A 19,408-nucleotide genomic window follows, 5' to 3' on the forward strand; every position below is an offset into this window, starting at 1 on the left:
TAACCCCATCCAGCCTCTCTAACAGTCTAGCTTCTTCTTTGTTAAGCAGGTGAGATGATGAAGCTGGAGCAGGGAGCGGGACACTGATCCAATCAGGCAGCAGATAGGTGGGACTGAGGAATGACAAGTGAAAGCACCCATTCTGGATGCTCGCTGGCACGTAGCATTCTGCACAGAAAGGATAAATCCCACAGAGAGCGAAAGGAAGAAAGTCTTTATGGGTCTAACCTTTTTCTGTGGACGGTTTCATGTGGAACAGGATATTCAGCAGCATTCTTTAGCAGCAAGGTACCTTCCTATATGATTCATGTTGAACGCTGTTACTGGGAGCAAAGTAATTAACAAGATATTCAAAGACAGAATATTTAATAAAATTTGCAGGCAAACAAAAACTTAAATGTCAAAATGGTTCAAATTCTTTCAGCTCCAATAAAATAATCAGTTTGTAACATCCAGGCATGAAAAACATGATTGTTGTCTGCAGTATTCAATTAAATGGTGCTGGGGGATACGGAGAGCCCGTGGGCTCGGTTTTTTATAAGAAATGAGCTTAAAGACATGGAGTGCAAAAGGAGTCCTAATGAAAGCTGAGAATGATTCAATAGTTTTGAGAGCTTGTATCTATTTAAAAACCAAACCTCAAAGAGTGTTAAAGCAGGGAGAACCTCATCAAATATGGAAATAAGTTAATTATATAATAATTTAAATAGACAGAGACTCTGAAGGCCCCCTTCCCAGCGATTGGGTAACGCCCACTGTGATGAACTATATTCAAGGACATGATTATTACTTAGCTAACCGCTAACGTAATGATGAGAATGTCTTTCGCACAGATGCGCATACTCCTTAATCCAGCTCTTATCTTCTGCCACAAGGTGGAAAATCTTCAAAAACACTTCACTTCTGGCAAGAATCAAATCCCTCTCTCCCTTATCTGCCCTCCTTTTAAGCTCTTAAATTAATTTTATAAAACCCTTTGTTCTCTAGTGTTTTTGCTTTTTAATTATCAATAATTCTTTTCATGCACAAAATATGGCAATGAAGTGAGTCTTAGAGGTAGGAATCTCTCCCTCTTATCTTGTAAGCCAACTTCCACGTCATGAGGTTTCTGTGGTCTCTGATGTATTTCATTAGAGACACGACCCTGCATGCATTTATGTTTAAAGCATTTTAGTTACTCCATTATCAAATTTGATTGAAGTCACTTTAGATCAAGTCAAAAGCTTTGCATGAACATTTGAACCACCTATTATTGAACTCATGCTCAGAAGGATAAATAATGATTGTTCAGCCCACAGCACAGAATCTAACTCGTTTTGTAGAGAAAAGGACATATATCTGCAGGAAATGTCTCTTAATAAATATCTGTAGAAATGTATTTGGACCCTCAAGTAAATATCGAATAACTGGACTAATTTAAATGTATTCATAGTTACATAATCACACAGTTACACTAAGTAAAGTAAAAACATCACCTGTAGTACTGATTTTCTTTTTTCAATATTCTTTTCTTGAATTAAGAATTTGAAGACCTCTGTCTCCATCTACTGGCTGTAACTCTGAACTGCATTTTGATTATATTAAGACGTATAACCCTTCACATCTGAATATTTTTGAAGCACTGCAACTGCAGAAGTGTATTACTGAATGTTTCTCAGTGCAGGAAGCTGTACCTGCTAAAATGAGGACATAAAGGCTGATTTTATGGTTAAGTCTGGTGTTTTAGCCTGAACTATGCTTTTCCAGCTGCACAAGTGGACACATTTCTCTCAAAATTGCATTTTTGTTGCTGTGTTTTTTAAAATAAAGGCCCATATTTGGAGCATGTGTGTGTGTTTTATTTAAAAACAAACCTCATGGGGCTCTTTGTATAAATACTTTATTACTTCGAGCATTATTTTAATCAGCAACAGTTGCGGAGACAGTGTCACTGCAGGGTGGATGTCAGGGTGGATGGCTGGGTCCAAACAAACCACACTTTGACACAGTAGTGAGCAGTTTGTTTCCCGTTTCAAACAGCACTTCAAACAGTCCTTACAAGGCAGTCATGCTTTGTAAGGACCTCTTAATATCACATCATCACACAGTGGTACCTATGTAGTGTAATTTTTTAGTGTGCACCTGACCAGGATTAGGGGTTTTCACCCATAAGATGGATTCTGCATCACACTGGGGTCCCTTAATTTTTGACGTTATTATTCAGGTTTTTATTTTATGTTCATTTCCAGATGCTCTTTGGTGAGATTTGGGAAAAGCTCCAGTTTTTTTGTAAAGCAAACGTTAGAAGGTATAATTCTGCAACAACTTCTGCAATAACTTGGTTTTTGGTTATAAAGTCGATGCCTCCTGCCCCAGTCTATTGACATACCCTGTGGGGATCATTGTCAATGAGACGAAACGTGCCCTTTATTTGAGTTCAAATCCACTTATGACCCTCCACCACCCATAAATCTCAACAAACAAAGGTGTATATTTTAAGAAAAATGAAGAAAAAATACTCAGTATGAAGCAGAAAAGAAAAGAAAGAAAAGAAAAAGGCAATTCTCCTAGATGGAAATTTAAATACTAACAATGCAGTGGCCAAATAATGGACAAAATGCCTTCTCACATGTACCATAGATTTACAGACCCATAAGATGTGGCTATAGAACAAGATATGGCAGCTGATATCGAAGCTTTAAAAGGATAAAGACTTTCATAAGTAAATGAAAGTAAATGAGACCAGAGAAATGTCAGATTATCATTTTTATTATTTGAGTCATTTTAGCACACAGTACTGTTTGTTTAGGAGAGAAATACTCTTTACTGTCCTCCAGCCAGCGGCTATACTTTCCTTGCCTTACATAAGGCACTTTTAGCTTTTCATTGCAGTTAGTTACCAGAAAATATTCCACTCATGAAGACCCATGGGTCAACATGTCAGGCCTAATTAAATCTTCATTCTAACAAACTGTAAAATACATTTGTTGATGTTTGGTGAGACTGAATAACAGTGAAGAGAACACTTTAGCTGATACTACCATTTAAATGAATTAATTGCAAAAGTTCATATTAACACCAAATAACAGCACACACACACCTACACACTGTAACTTTAGCTGGCATTCTTGCTACTTTTCTTCTTCTTTTTCTTCAGGACCTGCTTCTTGGGGTCTGCGTCAGAGGATGGAGCTGATTTAGTGTTCACAGAAGATGAGGCTGACTCTGAGGGTTTTAAGACTGCTTCTGGTGCCTGAACGTGTTCGGCTATCTGCTGCTGATCCTTCTCGTCTTGTAGAAGCACCATTGGCTTGACCTCACTGATCTCCTCCTTGAGCTCGGCCTTCATTTCTTCTGCATCCATTGCTGGAGAGGCCCTAGTTTTCTCAGTCTCTAGTGTTAGTAGAGACTCAGATGGCTGTTGCTGATCCTTATCATTTTGCGGAGCCACTTGTAGTTTGCCCTCACTGGACTCCTCCTGGATCTCAGCCTTTATTGCGTCTGTTTCTGGATCAAACTTGGCTTTCTCAGGGTCTGATGCTGATGTAGCTTCAATGGACTGCTGCTGGTCTTTCTCATCTTTCACTGGTGCCCCTGGTGTAATCTCACCGGTCTCCTCCAGGACCTCAGCCTTCATTGCCTCCATTCCTATTTCAGCTTTGGCTCGTTCTGGTTCTGGTTTTGGAACAGGTGCGACTGTATGCTGGATCTCTGCGTCTGGCTCCGCTTGGTGCGCCTCTTCAGCCTCAACTTGTGTCTGAACCTTTATCGCCTCTGTATTTGGATCTAATGCTGTTTCTAAAGTTGTCTTCTGAGTGGTTGTGGCTTCTGCAGCAGGCACAACCTGATCTAGAACCTCCTCCACCTTCACTGGCTGTGGCAGCTCTGAATCTGATGCTTTTGACTTTACATCTTCCACCTGCCCAGGGACTGAATCCAGACCCTCTTTGACTTGAGGTTTTGCTTTGAAATGGAAAAATGCAGATGAAACTAGATCTTCTTCAAGGTCTAACTCATTATTTTCCTCTTCCTCAGTGTCAACAGTTGTCGTCAACAGGGAGGCAGCAAACTCTTGCAGCTTGGTCTGCTCCTCCTTCAGGCGGGACATGCCCTCTGTCAGAACCGGGTCCTCCTCCTCGATTTCCTGCATCTCATCAGGGGTCAGTAGGGCAGATTCGTCAGCACCCTCAGGCTTGTTATTGAGGTTGGAGATGCCAAAGACCTTTGTTTGAAGGTTGGCATTAGAGTAGCGAACATCCTTGATTTTGTCATAGAGCACTTTCCTTTCATCCTGGAGGGCACGACAAAGCTTCTCCAGCTTCTGAATCTTCAGGACGAACAGATCGTACTCTCTACCTTTCTCTGTTCTCTGAAGAACAAGAAGGGATGAAGAAAATTAGACAAGATGACACCATAAAAAGACGATGCTGTTTGAGTAGGGTATTTATGAATCGCTAAGGATCTTTGGTTTGGTGATGCTTTGCTGTCATCATCTAAATTAGGTCACTGGTGCAACATGGCCCAAGACCCCATTTGTACCAGGACCAATTGGAAAATGGATTAGCTTGTGTGTTGGATCAGTCAGTTTGATTGTATCTATCTTTTTTTATCAGCTAATATGTTGGACCCATGAAAACACTTCTCTAAATATTTACATTTATAGATGGGATTATTTCATGATCTCCAACTTTCTGCTTCTAAATTCAGATAAAATTGAGGTCATTGTACTCTGCCCTGAAAATCTTAGAAATGTGGTATCTAACCAGATTCAGGGTTTTCCTCTGTATGCATTATTGTAGGGTCTACCTTAAAATATAAAGCATCTTGAGGCGACTGTTGTTGTGATTTGATGCTGTATAAATAAAATGGAATTTAATTCATGGATTTGCAGGCACCTCTACTGTGGCACTAAATCTGACAGCTTAGGAATTAGCTAATAAATTGGAGGAGTGTCTACTCATTGGCCACTGTGTAAAAAAAAGAGTAACGGAATCTAAGGAAATACTATACATGAATCCAGCAATTATTCGGTCCTGTGCTGGGGCCAAAAAATTTGTACAAATTTGAACAATCGTGTTTTTATCGATAAGGCACTGGCACCACATGGATTCAAAAAGGATTAACCAAGGCCTGTAGGTGTCTCTCTCCAATTGTGATTAAATTCTCCAGGTAGTGCATCGTAAACATTTACCTCTTCAATCATATCAGTCAAAGCCTTGTTGCAGTTCTCAAACCTCGTCTTCCACAGATTGGACTCTTTCTCCACTTTCTTCATCTTGTCTGACATCTAAAAAAACAAAACAACAACAACCACGAAATAAAATAAAATCTACGAATCAGACTTGTGTCAGATCCATCCAAAGTCAAGAAAACGTGCTAGAGCAACAACCATCCATTTACATCTCACACACACGCAAAAATTCTGGTAAGAGGGGTTTTCTTTAATCGTCACAAATTAATTTCTGCACTTATTGTGTCCGACATAAAAGATGAGAGTAACTGTCCCCATTTACCCTACACACACACACACACACACACACACACACACACACACACACACACACACACACACAGGTCAAAACTCACATTTTCCATCTCCTTTTTGAAGCGGACGTAGATTTCATTGCTTTTGGCCAGAGTTGCCTGGAACTCATCAAACTTCTCACCATACAGGGTCAGCTGTGGTTAGAGGAGAAGGCTGATAAGTCAGAGTCATAGGACAGATACGTTTATATTAGCAGATCCCTCATAATTTCTATTCAAATAATATGACGACAAACTAAAATCAAGCTTTATTCACTGCTCCTGCAAGAAAACCTCCAAAAAAACCTCAAACAGATCTTGGTTAGACAAATTTAGAACAAATTAAACTTAACTGCAGTCATTTTTTCCTATGTATTGATTTTTGAGGCCCAGACTAAATCTCCACATTCAAGTAAGATGCAGTATTCAAAGTATACTCTAAGTATATTTGCACTAGACGGAAAGATGTTAATGAGACTTACATATATGCATTTTTCTGTAAAAGTGTTTTTTTTTTTCAAATGCATTTTAATAAATTCAGCTTTTCCAGATAGCTTATTCAATAATTATTTTTGTTTTATATAATTAATAAAGAGAACAGGAGCTTTTTGATATTATTCCTCACAGTGTGGAGACGTTTTAAGCCGTCATGCACAAAATAAGTGCATTCAGCTCATTGTGGTCTTGTGTGACACCTGCGGTAATCTGCCTGACTCAGCCTCAGTCAGTGAATATTCACCTGCGCCTGCATGACAGTCCCCTGCTCTCTGAGTGTCTGAGCCTGCAGTTTCCATTCAGCAGCCTGAACCAGTAACTGGTTAGAAGAGAACAGACAGAGCCAGACGTTAAAGACGTTTCTTTACCTTCTTCTTCATGGCCAGCTCCTGCTCCTTCATAGCGAAGCATTTCTTTGTTTTGTCAATAGCCTCCCTAAGCAACTAAGGTGACAGAGACAGTATACAGTTAATCTGCATGGCCTTCAAAACAGATTTAGAGAAAATTCATCTTGATTATCAAGCTAACAGCAAGCAGCCCGTTCTCATCCCCTGACCGTCAAAGCCTTTATGCACAAAGTGTCGTGGTTATTGCATTAGTGAGATGGGTCTGTGACACCCAACTCATTACTTTCCAGCTTGTAGGGTTACTGGTAAAAAAAAACCAAAAAAAACATTTATTTCAAATCACCAGTTTTCCCAGAACCTTGAGAAAAATGAGATCATTAAAGTCTTGGTGGATAATTTTGCCAGTGTCAGTGCATCGCTTATGTAAAAGGAAACATCTGACCAAACTGGAGCAGCTGACACACGGAGATGAGAATATGTTGCAATAAGACTGCTGTGCCGAAGTCACATTAAATATGTTTAAATGGAATTTTAAAAACAGACATATAATACCATTAATGATATTCATTGATATGACCTTTTAGAATTGACATGCCAAAGTTTGTTTACATGTAGATAAACTGACATAAGTGATATCTGGAGAGCTCTGGGTGAATTCTCAGAATGCTGGGACAAAGGCGTATCCTTTATTTCTTCACTGGTTACAATGGAAGCAATGGCACACTCACGTATTCCTTCTCTCTTTTGTGTTTCTCCTCAGCTTCGGTCAGCAGAGCGTTGGCCTGCTGCAGTTTGGCTTCAATCAGTTTCTGCTGCAGGTCACGATGCTTGTTGATCTTCTCCAAACTCTGCAGGACGGAGGAGAACAGGAAAGAATTTACCTTCATATCATTTTCTCAAGCATTTCATCCTATGAAAGCTGGGTAAAGGCTCCAGCCCCCCTGCGACCCTCAATTGGATAAGCTAAAGAGAATGGATGGGTGGATCAATGGATCAATTTACCAATGAATCAAAAAGAAAAAACTCATCTGAAATAACTCTAAAGTTTTGTTTTTTATTCAAAGATATCTGAAAATACATTTTAATGTGTAATGTTGACCTGTGACCTCTCACCTCCTCCCTCCGTTCACACTGGGTCATGAGGTTCTCCAACTTGTCGGTCAGATTGACATTTTCACCGCACAGCTTCTCATTTCGTGCGCTGTGCAGCTCAATCTGGCTCTGGATCTCACCCAGCATGCTCTGGAAGTGGGTGGTGATCTCTGTTCTCTTCTCCTCGTCCTCCTTGCAGCGCTGCAGAGTCTCCTCCTGGAGGAGGTAGCGGTGGCAGTCGGGGAGAAGTGAATGGAAGAAGAGGAAGGTGAAAGAAACAGAGTTCTGTCAGGCTTCAACTTTCCTTCTTCCTGTACAAGTGAATCAGTTCTTCCAGATAATAACCACCATCTAACTAACTACAAAACACTGAGATGTTTAAATTGTGTTTTTATACGGTTTGTGCTTATCGTGAAAGTGGATTAAAAATTATGTCTCAATAGCTTCTCCTGCTGTGCCAAAGTAAATGCAAACATCCTCCACACCCTCAGAACATTGTAGAATGACTGCTGCTCTCTGCACAGACTCTCCAGTTTGCTGCGAGCTGCGATGCTGCTGCGATACTCGGCCTGCAGCTGCTGCCGCTCCTCCAGCACGACGGACAACTTCTGCTGCAGAGCACTCAACCTCTGCACATCGCAGCGCCGCAAGGCCGCCTGCGAACACAAGGAGAGGTACTTGCTATGAATTTTAAAGACCCAGTGCCAGAAACAGTATAAATACTTCCAGCAAGCAACACTAAAAACTTCAGCTGCTTCCTTACCAGTTCAGCATACTTCCTGACCAGAGCTTCCAGTTTCTCCTCTGGAGAAGAGAGTTCGTTCAGGGCCTGCATGATGAGAGAGGCCTCTGCAGAGAGAGATACAGTTTCTAGCATTTTGATAATACACACAGGATATAGTATTCATTATTTAAGCTTTCATTTGCTATGACAAAAACAATTTCGCTTTGGTTGTTTTTATTAATTATACTTTGTATTAATAATGAGATGGTTCACCCTCTCATGTTTCTGGCTTTTTAAATTTTATTTTTCTAAAGAAAAGTTGTTGCTGCTCACATCAAAGGCGCTATAAGCTAAATAAAAAAAGAAGTATTAAAAGTGCAAGATAAAAAAGAAGATAAAAGCTCAAGTAACTTGCATATAAACTAGGCTAAGAGCTACTAGAGTAAATAATAAATAAGTAAATGCAGTTCATCCTCAGTATGAACACGATAATATTGCAACAATAGACAACATAAGTTTCATTTTAGAGTTCAGTTCTTTTAAGGTGCATTGGTTAAAAATTGTTTCTATTTTGGGGCTAATAAGACTATCTGACACCTGTCAGCGCGATCAGCTCAAAAGCACCAAAAATTTGTTGAATCAGAAACAAAACTTCAGCATTAAAACTTTACTTTACTAAAGTCCACATGCAGATACATTTCAGATTCATTTGGGTTTTTGTGGGGTTGACTGATGGTTGGATGGTTGCAGTATTTATTGGGAACTGGGTAAAGGAATAAAACCATCCTGCTCTCTGGCTGCCTCACCTGTGTCATCTGTGTCCATGGTGCTTGTGATGTCATCTTTTGCCTCCTCCTTCACCTTTTCCACCTCTGCCTCCACCCCACTCTACATCCAAAACAGTATAAAACATTGCTTTTTACATTTGTTCGGCACACATCACCAGCAGCCAGACATCAAGGAGCAGGTGTTGTTAACTTTTAAAACCTGTTTGTCGAGGACGCCGGCTGCGGAGCTATACATGTGAATGATGTCATCCAGCCGTCGACTGAACTGCTCCACAGAGTCCGGATTGTCAGGAGAGGAGGCGGAGCAAGCCACACCTGCCGTCTCGCCCTCACTGCTCTCAGGCTCCAGTGAAGATGCCTTGACAGATGTGGGAGGCACCAACACCTCAGCTGCTTCCACCGACGTCTCCATTGTCAGTTTTCTGGAACTAATGCACATGGATTTTTTATTTTTTTACAGCAGGCAGATACAGAGATTTACAGAGAACCTAACAAGACGAAGTAAAACTTAACTGTTGGACGTCACTCATTCAAACTGCAGCATGTAAAAAAACTTTGATTTCACTCTATTCATATACAGTCGGGCAAAAAAGTATTTAGTCAGCCACCGATTGTGCAAGTTCCCCCACCTAAAATGATGACAGAGGTCAGTAATTTGCACCAGAGGTACACTTCAACTGTGACAGATAGAATGTGAAAAAAAAATCCATGAATTCACATGGTAGGATTTGTAGAATCAGAATCAGAATCAGAAAGGGGTTTATTGCCAAATGTTGAGCAGGTTTACAACATTAGGAAATTGCTGCGGTGCTTCAGTGCAAACATAGTGTCATAAATAGCACTTAAATAGACATGAAAAAATAAAAGTAGGGATAAGAATTAAAAGTGCTACGTAGAAAGATATGTGCATGAGCTATACATGAGATATATACATGAGAATAAGAATTAAGAGTGCTACGTAGAAAGATATATACATAAGTGCAGGTGGTGATCAGTGCCAAACATGGAATGATGCAGTGACACAGCGTAGGGTCATGTGTTAGTGGTGGGAACAGCCATATGGTTATTGTTCATGTGTCCAACAGCAGAGGGGAAGAAACTGTTCTTATGGCGAGAGGTTCTGGTGCGAATGGACCGGAGCCTCCTGCCTGAGGGGAGCAGGTCAAACAGACTGTGTCCAGGGTGAGAAGGGTCAGCTGAGATCCGAGCTGCACGCCGCAATGTCCTGGAGGTGTACAGGTCCTGCAGAGATGGGAGTCTGCAGCCAATCACCTTCTCAGCAGAGCGCACAACACGCTGCAGTCTCTGTTTGTCCCTGATAGTGGCTCCAGCGTACCACACGGTGATGGAGGAGGTGAGGATGGACTCGATGATTGCAGTGTAGAATTGCATCATCGTCCGTGTTGGCAGGTTGAATTTCTTCAGCTGCCTCAGGAAGTACATCCTCCGCTGGGCTTTCTTGATGACGGAGGTGATGGTGGGCTCCCACTTCAGGTCCTGGGTGATGGTGGTACCCAAGAAGCGGAATGAGTCCACAGAGGTGATGGGGGTGTCAGTCAGGATGATGGGGGGGAGTGGGGCTGTGTGCTTCCTGAAGTCCACAATAATCTCCACTGTCTTCTGGGCATTCAGCACCAGGTTGTTGTGGCTGCACCAGGACACCAGACGTTCAACCTCCCTCCTGTAGGCAGACTCATCCCCGTCCGAGATGAGCCCAATAACGGTGGTGTCATCTGCAAACTTGATTAGCTTGACAGACTGGTGGGAGGAGGTGCAGCAGTTGGTGTACAGGGAGAAGAGCAGAGGAGAAAGAACACAGCCCTGAGGGGAGCCGGTGCTGATGGTCCGGGAGTCCGAGACATTCTTTCCCAGCCTCACGTGCTGCTTCCTGTCCGTCAGGAAGTCAGTGATCCACCGGCAGATGGGATCAGGCACATTCATCTGGGAAAGCTTGCCTCGGAGATGGTCTGGAAGGATGGTGTTGAAGGCAGAGCTGAGGTCCACAAACAGGATCCTGGCATAGGTTCCTGGGGAGTCCAGATGCTGCAGGATGAAGTGTAGGGCCATGTTGATGGCGTCGTCTACAGACCTGTTGGCTCTATATGCAAACTGCAGGGGGTCCAGGAGGGGGGCCGTGAGGGTCTTCAGATGGGAGAGAACTAGGCGCTCAAAAGACTTCATGACCACAGATGTCAGAGCCATGGGTCTGTAGTCATTTAGTCCAGTGATCCTAGGTTTCTTGGGGACAGGGATTATGGTGGAGGACTTGAAGCAGGCAGGCACATGACATGCCTGCAGTGAGGAGTTGAAAATGCCAGAAAACACTGGGGCCAGCTCGTTTGCACAGTGTCTGAGGGTGGCAGGAGACACACCGTCTGGGCCGGGAGCTTTCCGAGCATTCAGGTTCTTAAACTGCTTCCTCACATCTGCTTCATGAATATGAAGAGTTGTGGTGGGAGGAGGTGGTGTGAAATCCTCTTTTGTGTGGGGTGAGGAGGGGGGTGTTGTAGGTGAACAGTTTGAAGGTGGTGATGGCTCTATGGAGGGGGGAGAGGTGGGGGAATTAGTGTCCAAGAATTGTGTAAATAGTGTAAAGAATTTATTCGTAAATTAGGGTGGAAAATAAGTATTTGGTCACCTCAAACAAGGAAAATCTCTGGCTCTCACAGACCTGTAACGTCCTCTGTAAGAAGCTTTTCTGTCCCCCACTCGTTACCTGTATGAATGGCACCTGTTTGAACTCATCATCTGTATAAAAGACACCTGTCCACAGCCTCAAACAGTCAGACTCCAAACCCTGCCATGGCCAAGACCAAAGAGCTTTCGAAGGACACCAGGAAAAGTATTGTAGACCTGCACCAGACTGGGAAGAGTGAATCTACAATAGGCAAGCAGCTTGGTGTGAAAAAATCAACTGTGGGAGCAATCATCAGAAAATGGAAGACATACAAGACCACTGATAATCTCCCTCGATCTGGGGCTCCACGCAAGATCTCATCCCGTGGGGTCAAAATGATCATGAGAACGGTGAGCAAAGATCCCAGAACCACACGGGGGGACCTGGTGAATGACCTGCAGAGAGCTGGGACCAAAGTAACAAAGGTCACCATCAGTAACACACTACAACGGCAGGGAATCAAATCCCGCAGTGCCAGACGTGTTCCGCTGCTGAAGCCGGTGCAGGTCCAGGCCCGTCTGAAGTTTGCCAAAGAGCACATGGATGATACCGCAGAGGATTGGGAGAATGTCATGTGGTCAGATGAAACCAAAGTAGAACTTTTTGGTATAAACTCAACTCGTCGTGTTTGGAGGAAGAAGAATACTGAGTTGCATCCCAAGAACACCATACCTACTGTGAAGCATGGGGGTGGAAACATCATGCTATGGGGCTGTTTTTCTGCCAAGGGGACAGGACGACTGATCCGTGTTAAGGACAGAATGAATGGGGCCATGTATCGTGAGATTTTGAGCCAAAACCTCCTTCCATCAGTGAGAACTTTGAAGATGAAACGAGGCTGGGTCTTCCAACATGACAATGATCCACAACACACCGCCCGGGCAACAAAGGAGTGGCTCCGTAAGAAGCATTTGAAAGTCCTGGAGTGGCCTAGCCAGTCTCCAGACCTCAACCCCATAGAAAATCTGTGGCGGGAGTTGAAAGTCCGTGTTGCTCGGCGACAGCCCCAAAACATCACTGCTCTCGAGAAGATCTGCATGGAGGAATGGGCCAAAATACCAGCTACTGTGTGTGCAAACCTGGTAAAGACCTATAGTAAACGTTTGACCTCTGTTATTGCCAACAAAGGTTATGTTACAAAGTATTGAGTTGTATTTTTGTTATTGACCAAATACTTATTTTCCACCCTGATTTACGAATAAATTCTTTACAAATCCTACCATGTGGATTCATGGATTTTTTTTTTTTCACATTCTGTCTCTCACAGTTGAAGTGAACCTCTGGTGCAAATTACTGACCTCTGTCATCATTTTAGGTGGGGGAACTTGCACAATCGGTGGCTGACTAAATACTTTTTTGCCCCACTGTACCCTTTAATATTTAATTGAACTATATGACAAAATCAGATGGTCTAGCAATTGTTTCTAGCAATTGGGAGGTATGTTCTGATTCAAGTGTAACAGAAGGATTACTCTGTGGTTCTATTCTTTAAAAATGTACAAGTTTAAGTTTGGACAGTGAGTTTGAAAAATCTACTGAAAACCTTTAACAACTATACAGCTCATAAACAGCTCACACCAACTGCAAACATGCTTTCCATTGTTTAGCACATGCTAATCCAATGTAAAGTATCTGGCAGCTGTCACTTTAAATTTAGCTCACTGATAGCTGTGACAGATCACAGCAGCGTCACAACTACTTTATACTAGACTCAGGAGGAAAATGTTTGCAGAGATCAAATCAAAAAGCCTTTTCTGAACAGTCTACTGTAGACCGAAAGTGTTTTTGCAACCACAGCTATATCCAATCTCACTTTAAGCACATCTGCACTGGCTTCTTTTTTCTGACCAGGAAGATACATCCATGTCTTGTACTGTCTCCGGTCTCCGGTAAGCTTCAGTTTTGGGTACAAGTCAAAAGACAAAGTACATCTATTAAAGGAAACAAGCTCAGACTCCAAAAGTCTTTCTTGGAACCAAGAACCAGGAGTCTATAAGTTATAAGGTTGTGTTGTGTTTCATTACATTTCTTTAATTTTAAATCATCCATTCACTTTTATCTCTAAAATGTGTCCAGAAAATGATTTGGGAAAAAAAAACTGACAATGTGAATATGGTTCCATGAAAAAACCCAACATATTAAAACCCAGAATCTATAAAATGCAAAGATTTACAGTTTGTCTAATCAATAAATTGACCGGTGACTTCACGGTAGGTTTGTTGATGTCTTTGAAACAAATAAAACTGCCATGTATAGTGAGGGGAAGGAACCTTTAATCAGCGACCAACATTACTTTTATTTTCCCATCAGGCGTCATCGAGCTCACCGCCTCTTCCTCTGTGTGTGTGTCCACATAGCTCTGTTGCAACATGACGGCTGCCACCGTTATTATATCTGTCAAGTTAAAATTAGCCATCACAGTGAGATAGCCAACTCTGCCCTCCCCCCCATCCACACACACAGTCACACACACACTGCAGGCTACAGCTGTTGTAGTCTCATCTATTCTGAGAGCATCCAAATATGGTTCCAGGCATACAGTCACAGATTTTAAGGCTAAACATTATTATAAACTTGTTTTTTTGTTTGTTTGTTTTGTGTGTCTGCTTCATGTTTCCACTGTTTTGCCGCCCCACTGCAAAAATACACTAAGCTCCTCCCCTCTATATTACACAACCAATCACAGCCCCTCCCCCTGAATTACAAACTGTTGACCACGACTAAATAAACTGCTCATGGTAATGTTTTTACTTGATGACTGTGCTCAAGCTGGATGATGGAAAAACCACATGAACATAATCTGGACTTTGAATAACTGCATTCTTTGTTCTTGATTATCAGCTAAATCTTAAAATACCAATGTTACGCTTGTTTCTTGTTTGTGTTTTTTAAGGACATTCTTAGTTTTGGACAAATGATCCTACACCTGACCTCACTTTATGCCTCCAAAATAAAATGACCCATTTACAAAACTAAAAGAAAGACATTACTGTCAGAATGAGCCAGAACAGCCAAACAGAAAACCTTTGGAAAAACCAGGTAACTGCAGAAAGATGTAGACAACCAAAAACAGCACAAGCAAGGCCAAAACATTAGTAATTGTTTACATGTGACAAAGTGAACAGTCCACCAACTAAACTGAAGTAAAAGGAGGCACAAGGCACCTTTAAAATTATCACATATATCACATTTTTCACTGTACTGAATTATCAAAATGATCCTTAAAGAATAAGACACTGCTTTCTTCAAATGCAGGTATTTTTTACATTCCAGTCATGCTGTGTATGAAAGTGCTGAAGGGCTGAATATAGACACGCTGACAGTGACACAGCCCTTTATTGTGTCATGGCTGCCATTACAAAGCTCTTCATGTCTTTTCCATGTTGTACTTTAAAGTTATTTATTAAAATGAAAACAAAGCAGCAATAAAATTTTTTCATCTTTAAAAATGACCATCAGGCCCCATTTATGCCTGAAACAGGAGGAAAAATACATTTCCAGTTTGTTCCACAAAGTAGTCCACTTGTGGAAGTGTACCCAAATGCAGCAGTAAGAACGGTGAACACAAGTAAGTAAGATTTCTGAGGAAGGGAGGAATGAAAAAGTCTTACCAGGATCAGCAGAGTGAAGGAGGTGAAGAAGAGACAGCAACAGACGGAAGAAGAACGGGAGGAGGAGGAGGGTCCTGTTCACGGGACAGCTGACCCCCAAAATAACATGAGAGGATCAGCTCAGGGACACGCCGGTGACTGCACCAGAGTGTGCTGCGACTGTGGATAAGGGGACACATTCTGATGGGGGTGGGTGGGTTCCCGAGAGTCTTTTGTGATTTTAGAAATAACTTCATCACCAATATTCACAGGTCACCTAAAAACCTGGGTCTTAAAAGTTTTTAGGCTAAATGTGTTAAAAAAAAAAAAGCGGAAGTGAATTTGAAACGGATTAGAAAAGAAACTAACAGTAATGATGACGTTGGGTCAAAGGAATCATCAGACTCAGACTCACAGTCTTTAACACAATCAGCACAGTAACAAGTGGTGTTTAGGACATTTCAACTACAACAGCGGAAGACTATTCAATACAATCACACACACAAAACACTGCTACTGGAGACTATGAATGAGTATGTCTTGGTGTTTCTAATCTCCAACCTTCCTTTAATCTCAAAACTTCTTGAAAGAGTAGTTGTCAAACACCTAACAGATTATCTTATTCTAATAGTTTCAGTCAGGTTTCAGAGCTCATCACAGCACAGAAACAGCTTTAGTGAAGGTTACAAATGATCTTCTTATGGCCTCTGACAGTGGACTCATCTCTGTGTTTGTCCTGCTAGACCTCAGTGCAGCGTTCGATACTGTTTGAACTTCTGCAGTCAGGCAGAAGGTTCCATTGTCACGACTAATAGCAGGGACTCAAGTGCAGAGCAGGTTGACGTCTCCAAACACAGTTTATTTACAACACCAGTCCAAGTCCAGGGCCCTGTTTCAGGAAGCCGGTTTAGTGCAAACTCTGAGTAAGTATACCCTGAGTTAACGAAAACTCTGGGTTTTCGGTTTCACAAAGCGAGTTTAGATTAATTCTGAGTGAGTCATAGACCCACAAGATTTATCAAAGAGGGATGCCACAAAATTGCAGGTATCAGGATGACCAAAACTTAATTCATGATGTGGTGATACTTGAACTACTTAAATTTTACATTTATTCTCACGGTTCCCAGGCGTGATTGGCTGTATAGATGGCACTCACATTCCAATCATTGCTCCTTCAGTAAATGAAGGAGACTATGTGAACAGGAAGTCTTTCCACAGCATTAATGTACAGGTACATAGTTCCCTGTAGCATTTCAAACTAACAGATTATTTCATTATAGTAATGGATGCTAATTTGTGTTCTCTGCACTGTGAAGATCATATGTGATGCTGCCAACATTATCACAAATGTGGAAGCCAAGTGGCCAGGCTCTGTGAGTGGTGGTGGTGGAGGACCCCCACCTGTTTTTCGGGCCTCCGCTTTTTTTCTAGTGGCTATAACGGGTCACATTTGATCATACAGAGTAAGCAAATATGTACTTGTAATGTGCTCAGATAATTTCAATAAGTGCTTACAGAGGGGAAATTAATGTAGCCTCTAACTGCAATTGATTTACATCGGACAAACAGACCAAGCACTATGGCTCATAATACAATTACACCTCACCTGTTTGGACTATATTTTTATATTTCATTTTTACTTGCTGCCAGGAACGTTTGGGGCCTGTTGGGTTGCACCTGCGCTCACATCACATCACAAAATAAAATGTATGAAATAAAAAATAAAATAAAATATAATGAAATATAATAAGATAATGTGTTAAATGGGTGGAAATCCCTAGATCAATGTTTAAATGAACACTCACGCATTGACTCTGTCGGCTATGTTTTGCCATGCATGCTCCCTTTCTTTTGCAGCTGAGGCTGTGTTATTTTTTTTCCGCAAAATTTGCATGTTATCGGCATATGCTGCCATCAGAATTTTGGCCTCAAGCGCTGTAAAATACATTGACCGCGCCTTCTTTCCCTCCGTCTCCATGGTGACTCGCTTAATCTGTGCTCCACTAATCAGGGCTTTATGTATCCTCGTGCGCGCGCTTAACTTGGGGTTAAAGCAACACCGCGTTGACTGAACTAATTGTTATCAGCCTTTCTGAAACCAAATATTCCGAGTTGGACAGTTCGGGGTTACTCAACCCTGCGTATCGTTTTTCACTCTGAGTTTTCTAAACCGGCTTCCTGAAATAGGGCCCAGGGCCCTGTTTCAGGAAGCCCCGAACTGCCCAACTCGGAATATTTGGTTTCAGAAAGGTAGAACAGCAATGTTGTTTATTTCTTTACTACAGGAAAATAATGAAGAAACATTGACAGCTGTTACAGAGGAGGAAGCAACAGAGACACTTTATGAGGTTTACATCTTTTAATACTTTGTGTACAGGAAACACAGTCGACCAATAAAGCCAGTTGAACAAAAAAATCTGTTTATTCTTCTTTCAACATGTTGAGGTGATGGGTCAAAAGAAATGATTGTGACATATGGTGTCTCTGACTGCTCTTCCATCTTGTAGGTCCGTGGGAGGGTCAGGATGTTCATGGTTTGGATCACTGCTGATGTTTGGTTCAGAAGGACAGTGTTCTCCTCTAATTGTGGCAATGTTGTGAAGAATCACACATGCCACAATAATGTCACATGCCCTTTCTGGGGTGACCCTGAGTCTTTGCAGGCACTGGAACCGGGCCTTAAGCATTCCGATAGTCATTTCAACTCTGGCTCTTGTCCTGCAATTAGCCAGATTATATCGCTGCTGTGGGCCCGGTTCAGGGTCAGAGTAAGGGGTAAGCAAATAGGGTAAACATGGATACCCCCTATCACCAAGCAAGTAGCCAGTGAACTCTCCTAAGACAGAAGGATACACTTCAGTTCAAATGTCCCTGAAGCAATTGGTCTTTATATATTTTAAAGTATTTTCAACTCACCATGTCCAAATTTTGTGCTCAGTGTACATTCACGGAATATTTGTGAGTCATGGACAGAGCCTGGCCACTTGGCTTCCACATTTGTGATAATGTTGGCAGCATCACATATGATCTTCACAGTGCAGAGAACACAAATTAGCATCCATTACTATGATGAAATAATTTGTTAGTTTGAAATGCTACAGGGAACTATGTACCTGTACATTAATGCTGTGGAAAGACTTCCTGTTCACATAGTCTCCTTCATTTACTGAAGGAGCAATGATTGGAATGTGAGTGCCATCTGTACAGCCAATCACGCCTGGGAACCCTGAAAATAAATGTAAAATTTAAGTAGTTCAAGTATCACCACATCATAAATTAAGTTTTGGTCATCCTGATACCTGCAATTTTGTGGCATCCCTCTTTGATGAATCTTGTGGGTCTATGACCGGGGAACACCACAGACGAGTACAGGAGACGTTTCAGTGCAACTGTAACATTCCTGACTGCCCGACAGACGGTAGCCTTGGAAACGTGCTCAGCGTCACCAATATTATACAGAAAGCTCCCGTTTGCAAAAAACCGAAGTGCAATACAAATAATATGTACAGAACTGAGAGCATGTCCGCGATGTGTCACATGCGTAATATATGGCCTGAGGATGTTATCCAAATAAACTATAGATTGTGCTGAGAAACGGTAACGTTCGCACAGACAATCATCAGGAAATGATAAAATGTCCAAACGCGCTCTGATCACTCTCTCCCGGCGGAGAGCTCTGCGGAGAATTTGGGCTTCACGATCTACTGGCTCTTCAAGGAAGGGGCACGCCATGTCTGACACTTCCTACTGTCAGGTTTCCGACAAAGGGGCGGAGACAGTCAGGGTTAGTTGTAGTAAACCTGCTAGGGGGCAGGTTAGCTTCACGGCGTGTGTCATCATAGTGACTCACTCAGGCTTCAGCTGAACTCGCTTTGTGAAACCGAAAACCCAGAGTTTTCATTAACTCAGGGTATACTTACTCAGTTTTTCCACTAAACCGGCTTCCTGAAACAGGGCCCAGGGCTCCAAAGGTCCAAGGGGAAACTCTCACACTCGCTCTCGTCTTCAAGCCCAAACTCACACACGATCGCACTGCAGGAAGGTCACAGGTCCGGGGAGGAAAACTATTACACAGGGAAAAAAGAAGTTACTCGCAAGTCACAAAACACTTAAGCACAAATTCATGGAAGCTGAGAGGACCACTAATGAGAAGATCTGTGTCCCAACCTCAAATAATGGACAGGTAATGACAG

General features: G+C 42.1%; 1 protein-coding gene across 2 annotated transcripts; it reads right to left on the reverse strand.

Moving 5' to 3' along the window:
• Positions 1–2,732: 2,732 nt before the first annotated feature.
• Positions 2,733–15,546, reverse strand: txlnba (taxilin beta a). Of its 2 annotated transcripts, none has more exons than XM_026142722.2 (11): positions 15,237–15,546; positions 9,148–9,376; positions 8,967–9,048; positions 8,200–8,285; positions 7,922–8,092; positions 7,458–7,652; positions 7,073–7,192; positions 6,242–6,316; positions 5,566–5,658; positions 5,171–5,266; positions 2,733–4,348 (listed from the first exon to the last, which is right to left on the reverse strand). In XM_026142722.2, exons 2-11 carry the CDS (start codon positions 9,358–9,360, stop codon positions 3,095–3,097), a joined length of 2,385 nt encoding a protein of 794 aa, XP_025998507.1. In that variant the 5' UTR covers positions 9,361–9,376; positions 15,237–15,546; the 3' UTR covers positions 2,733–3,094. The 2 variants fall into 2 exon arrangements, with proteins under 2 accessions (XP_025998507.1, XP_025998506.1); XM_026142721.2 differs by lacking the exon at positions 6,242–6,316 and adding an exon at positions 6,366–6,440.
• Positions 15,547–19,408: the final 3,862 nt, after the last annotated feature.

The sequence above is a fragment of the Astatotilapia calliptera genome, chromosome 15 (assembly GCF_964374335.1).
Source record: "Astatotilapia calliptera chromosome 15, fAstCal68.1, whole genome shotgun sequence".
In the NCBI taxonomy this organism is placed as follows: domain Eukaryota; kingdom Metazoa; phylum Chordata; class Actinopteri; order Cichliformes; family Cichlidae; genus Astatotilapia; species Astatotilapia calliptera.

Coding starts and splice junctions, on each gene's coding strand:
- txlnba (XM_026142722.2), bottom strand. CDS start 9,360: ATGGAGACGTCGGTGGAAGCAGCTGAGGTGTTGGTGCCTCCCACATCT. Junction 9,049..9,147: donor CCGGCGTCCTCGACAAACAG/GTTTTAAAAGTT, acceptor TTTTGGATGTAG/AGTGGGGTGGAGGCAGAGGT. Junction 6,317..7,072: donor ACAAAAGAGAGAAGGAATAC/GTGAGTGTGCCA, acceptor TCTTCTAACCAG/TTACTGGTTCAGGCTGCTGA.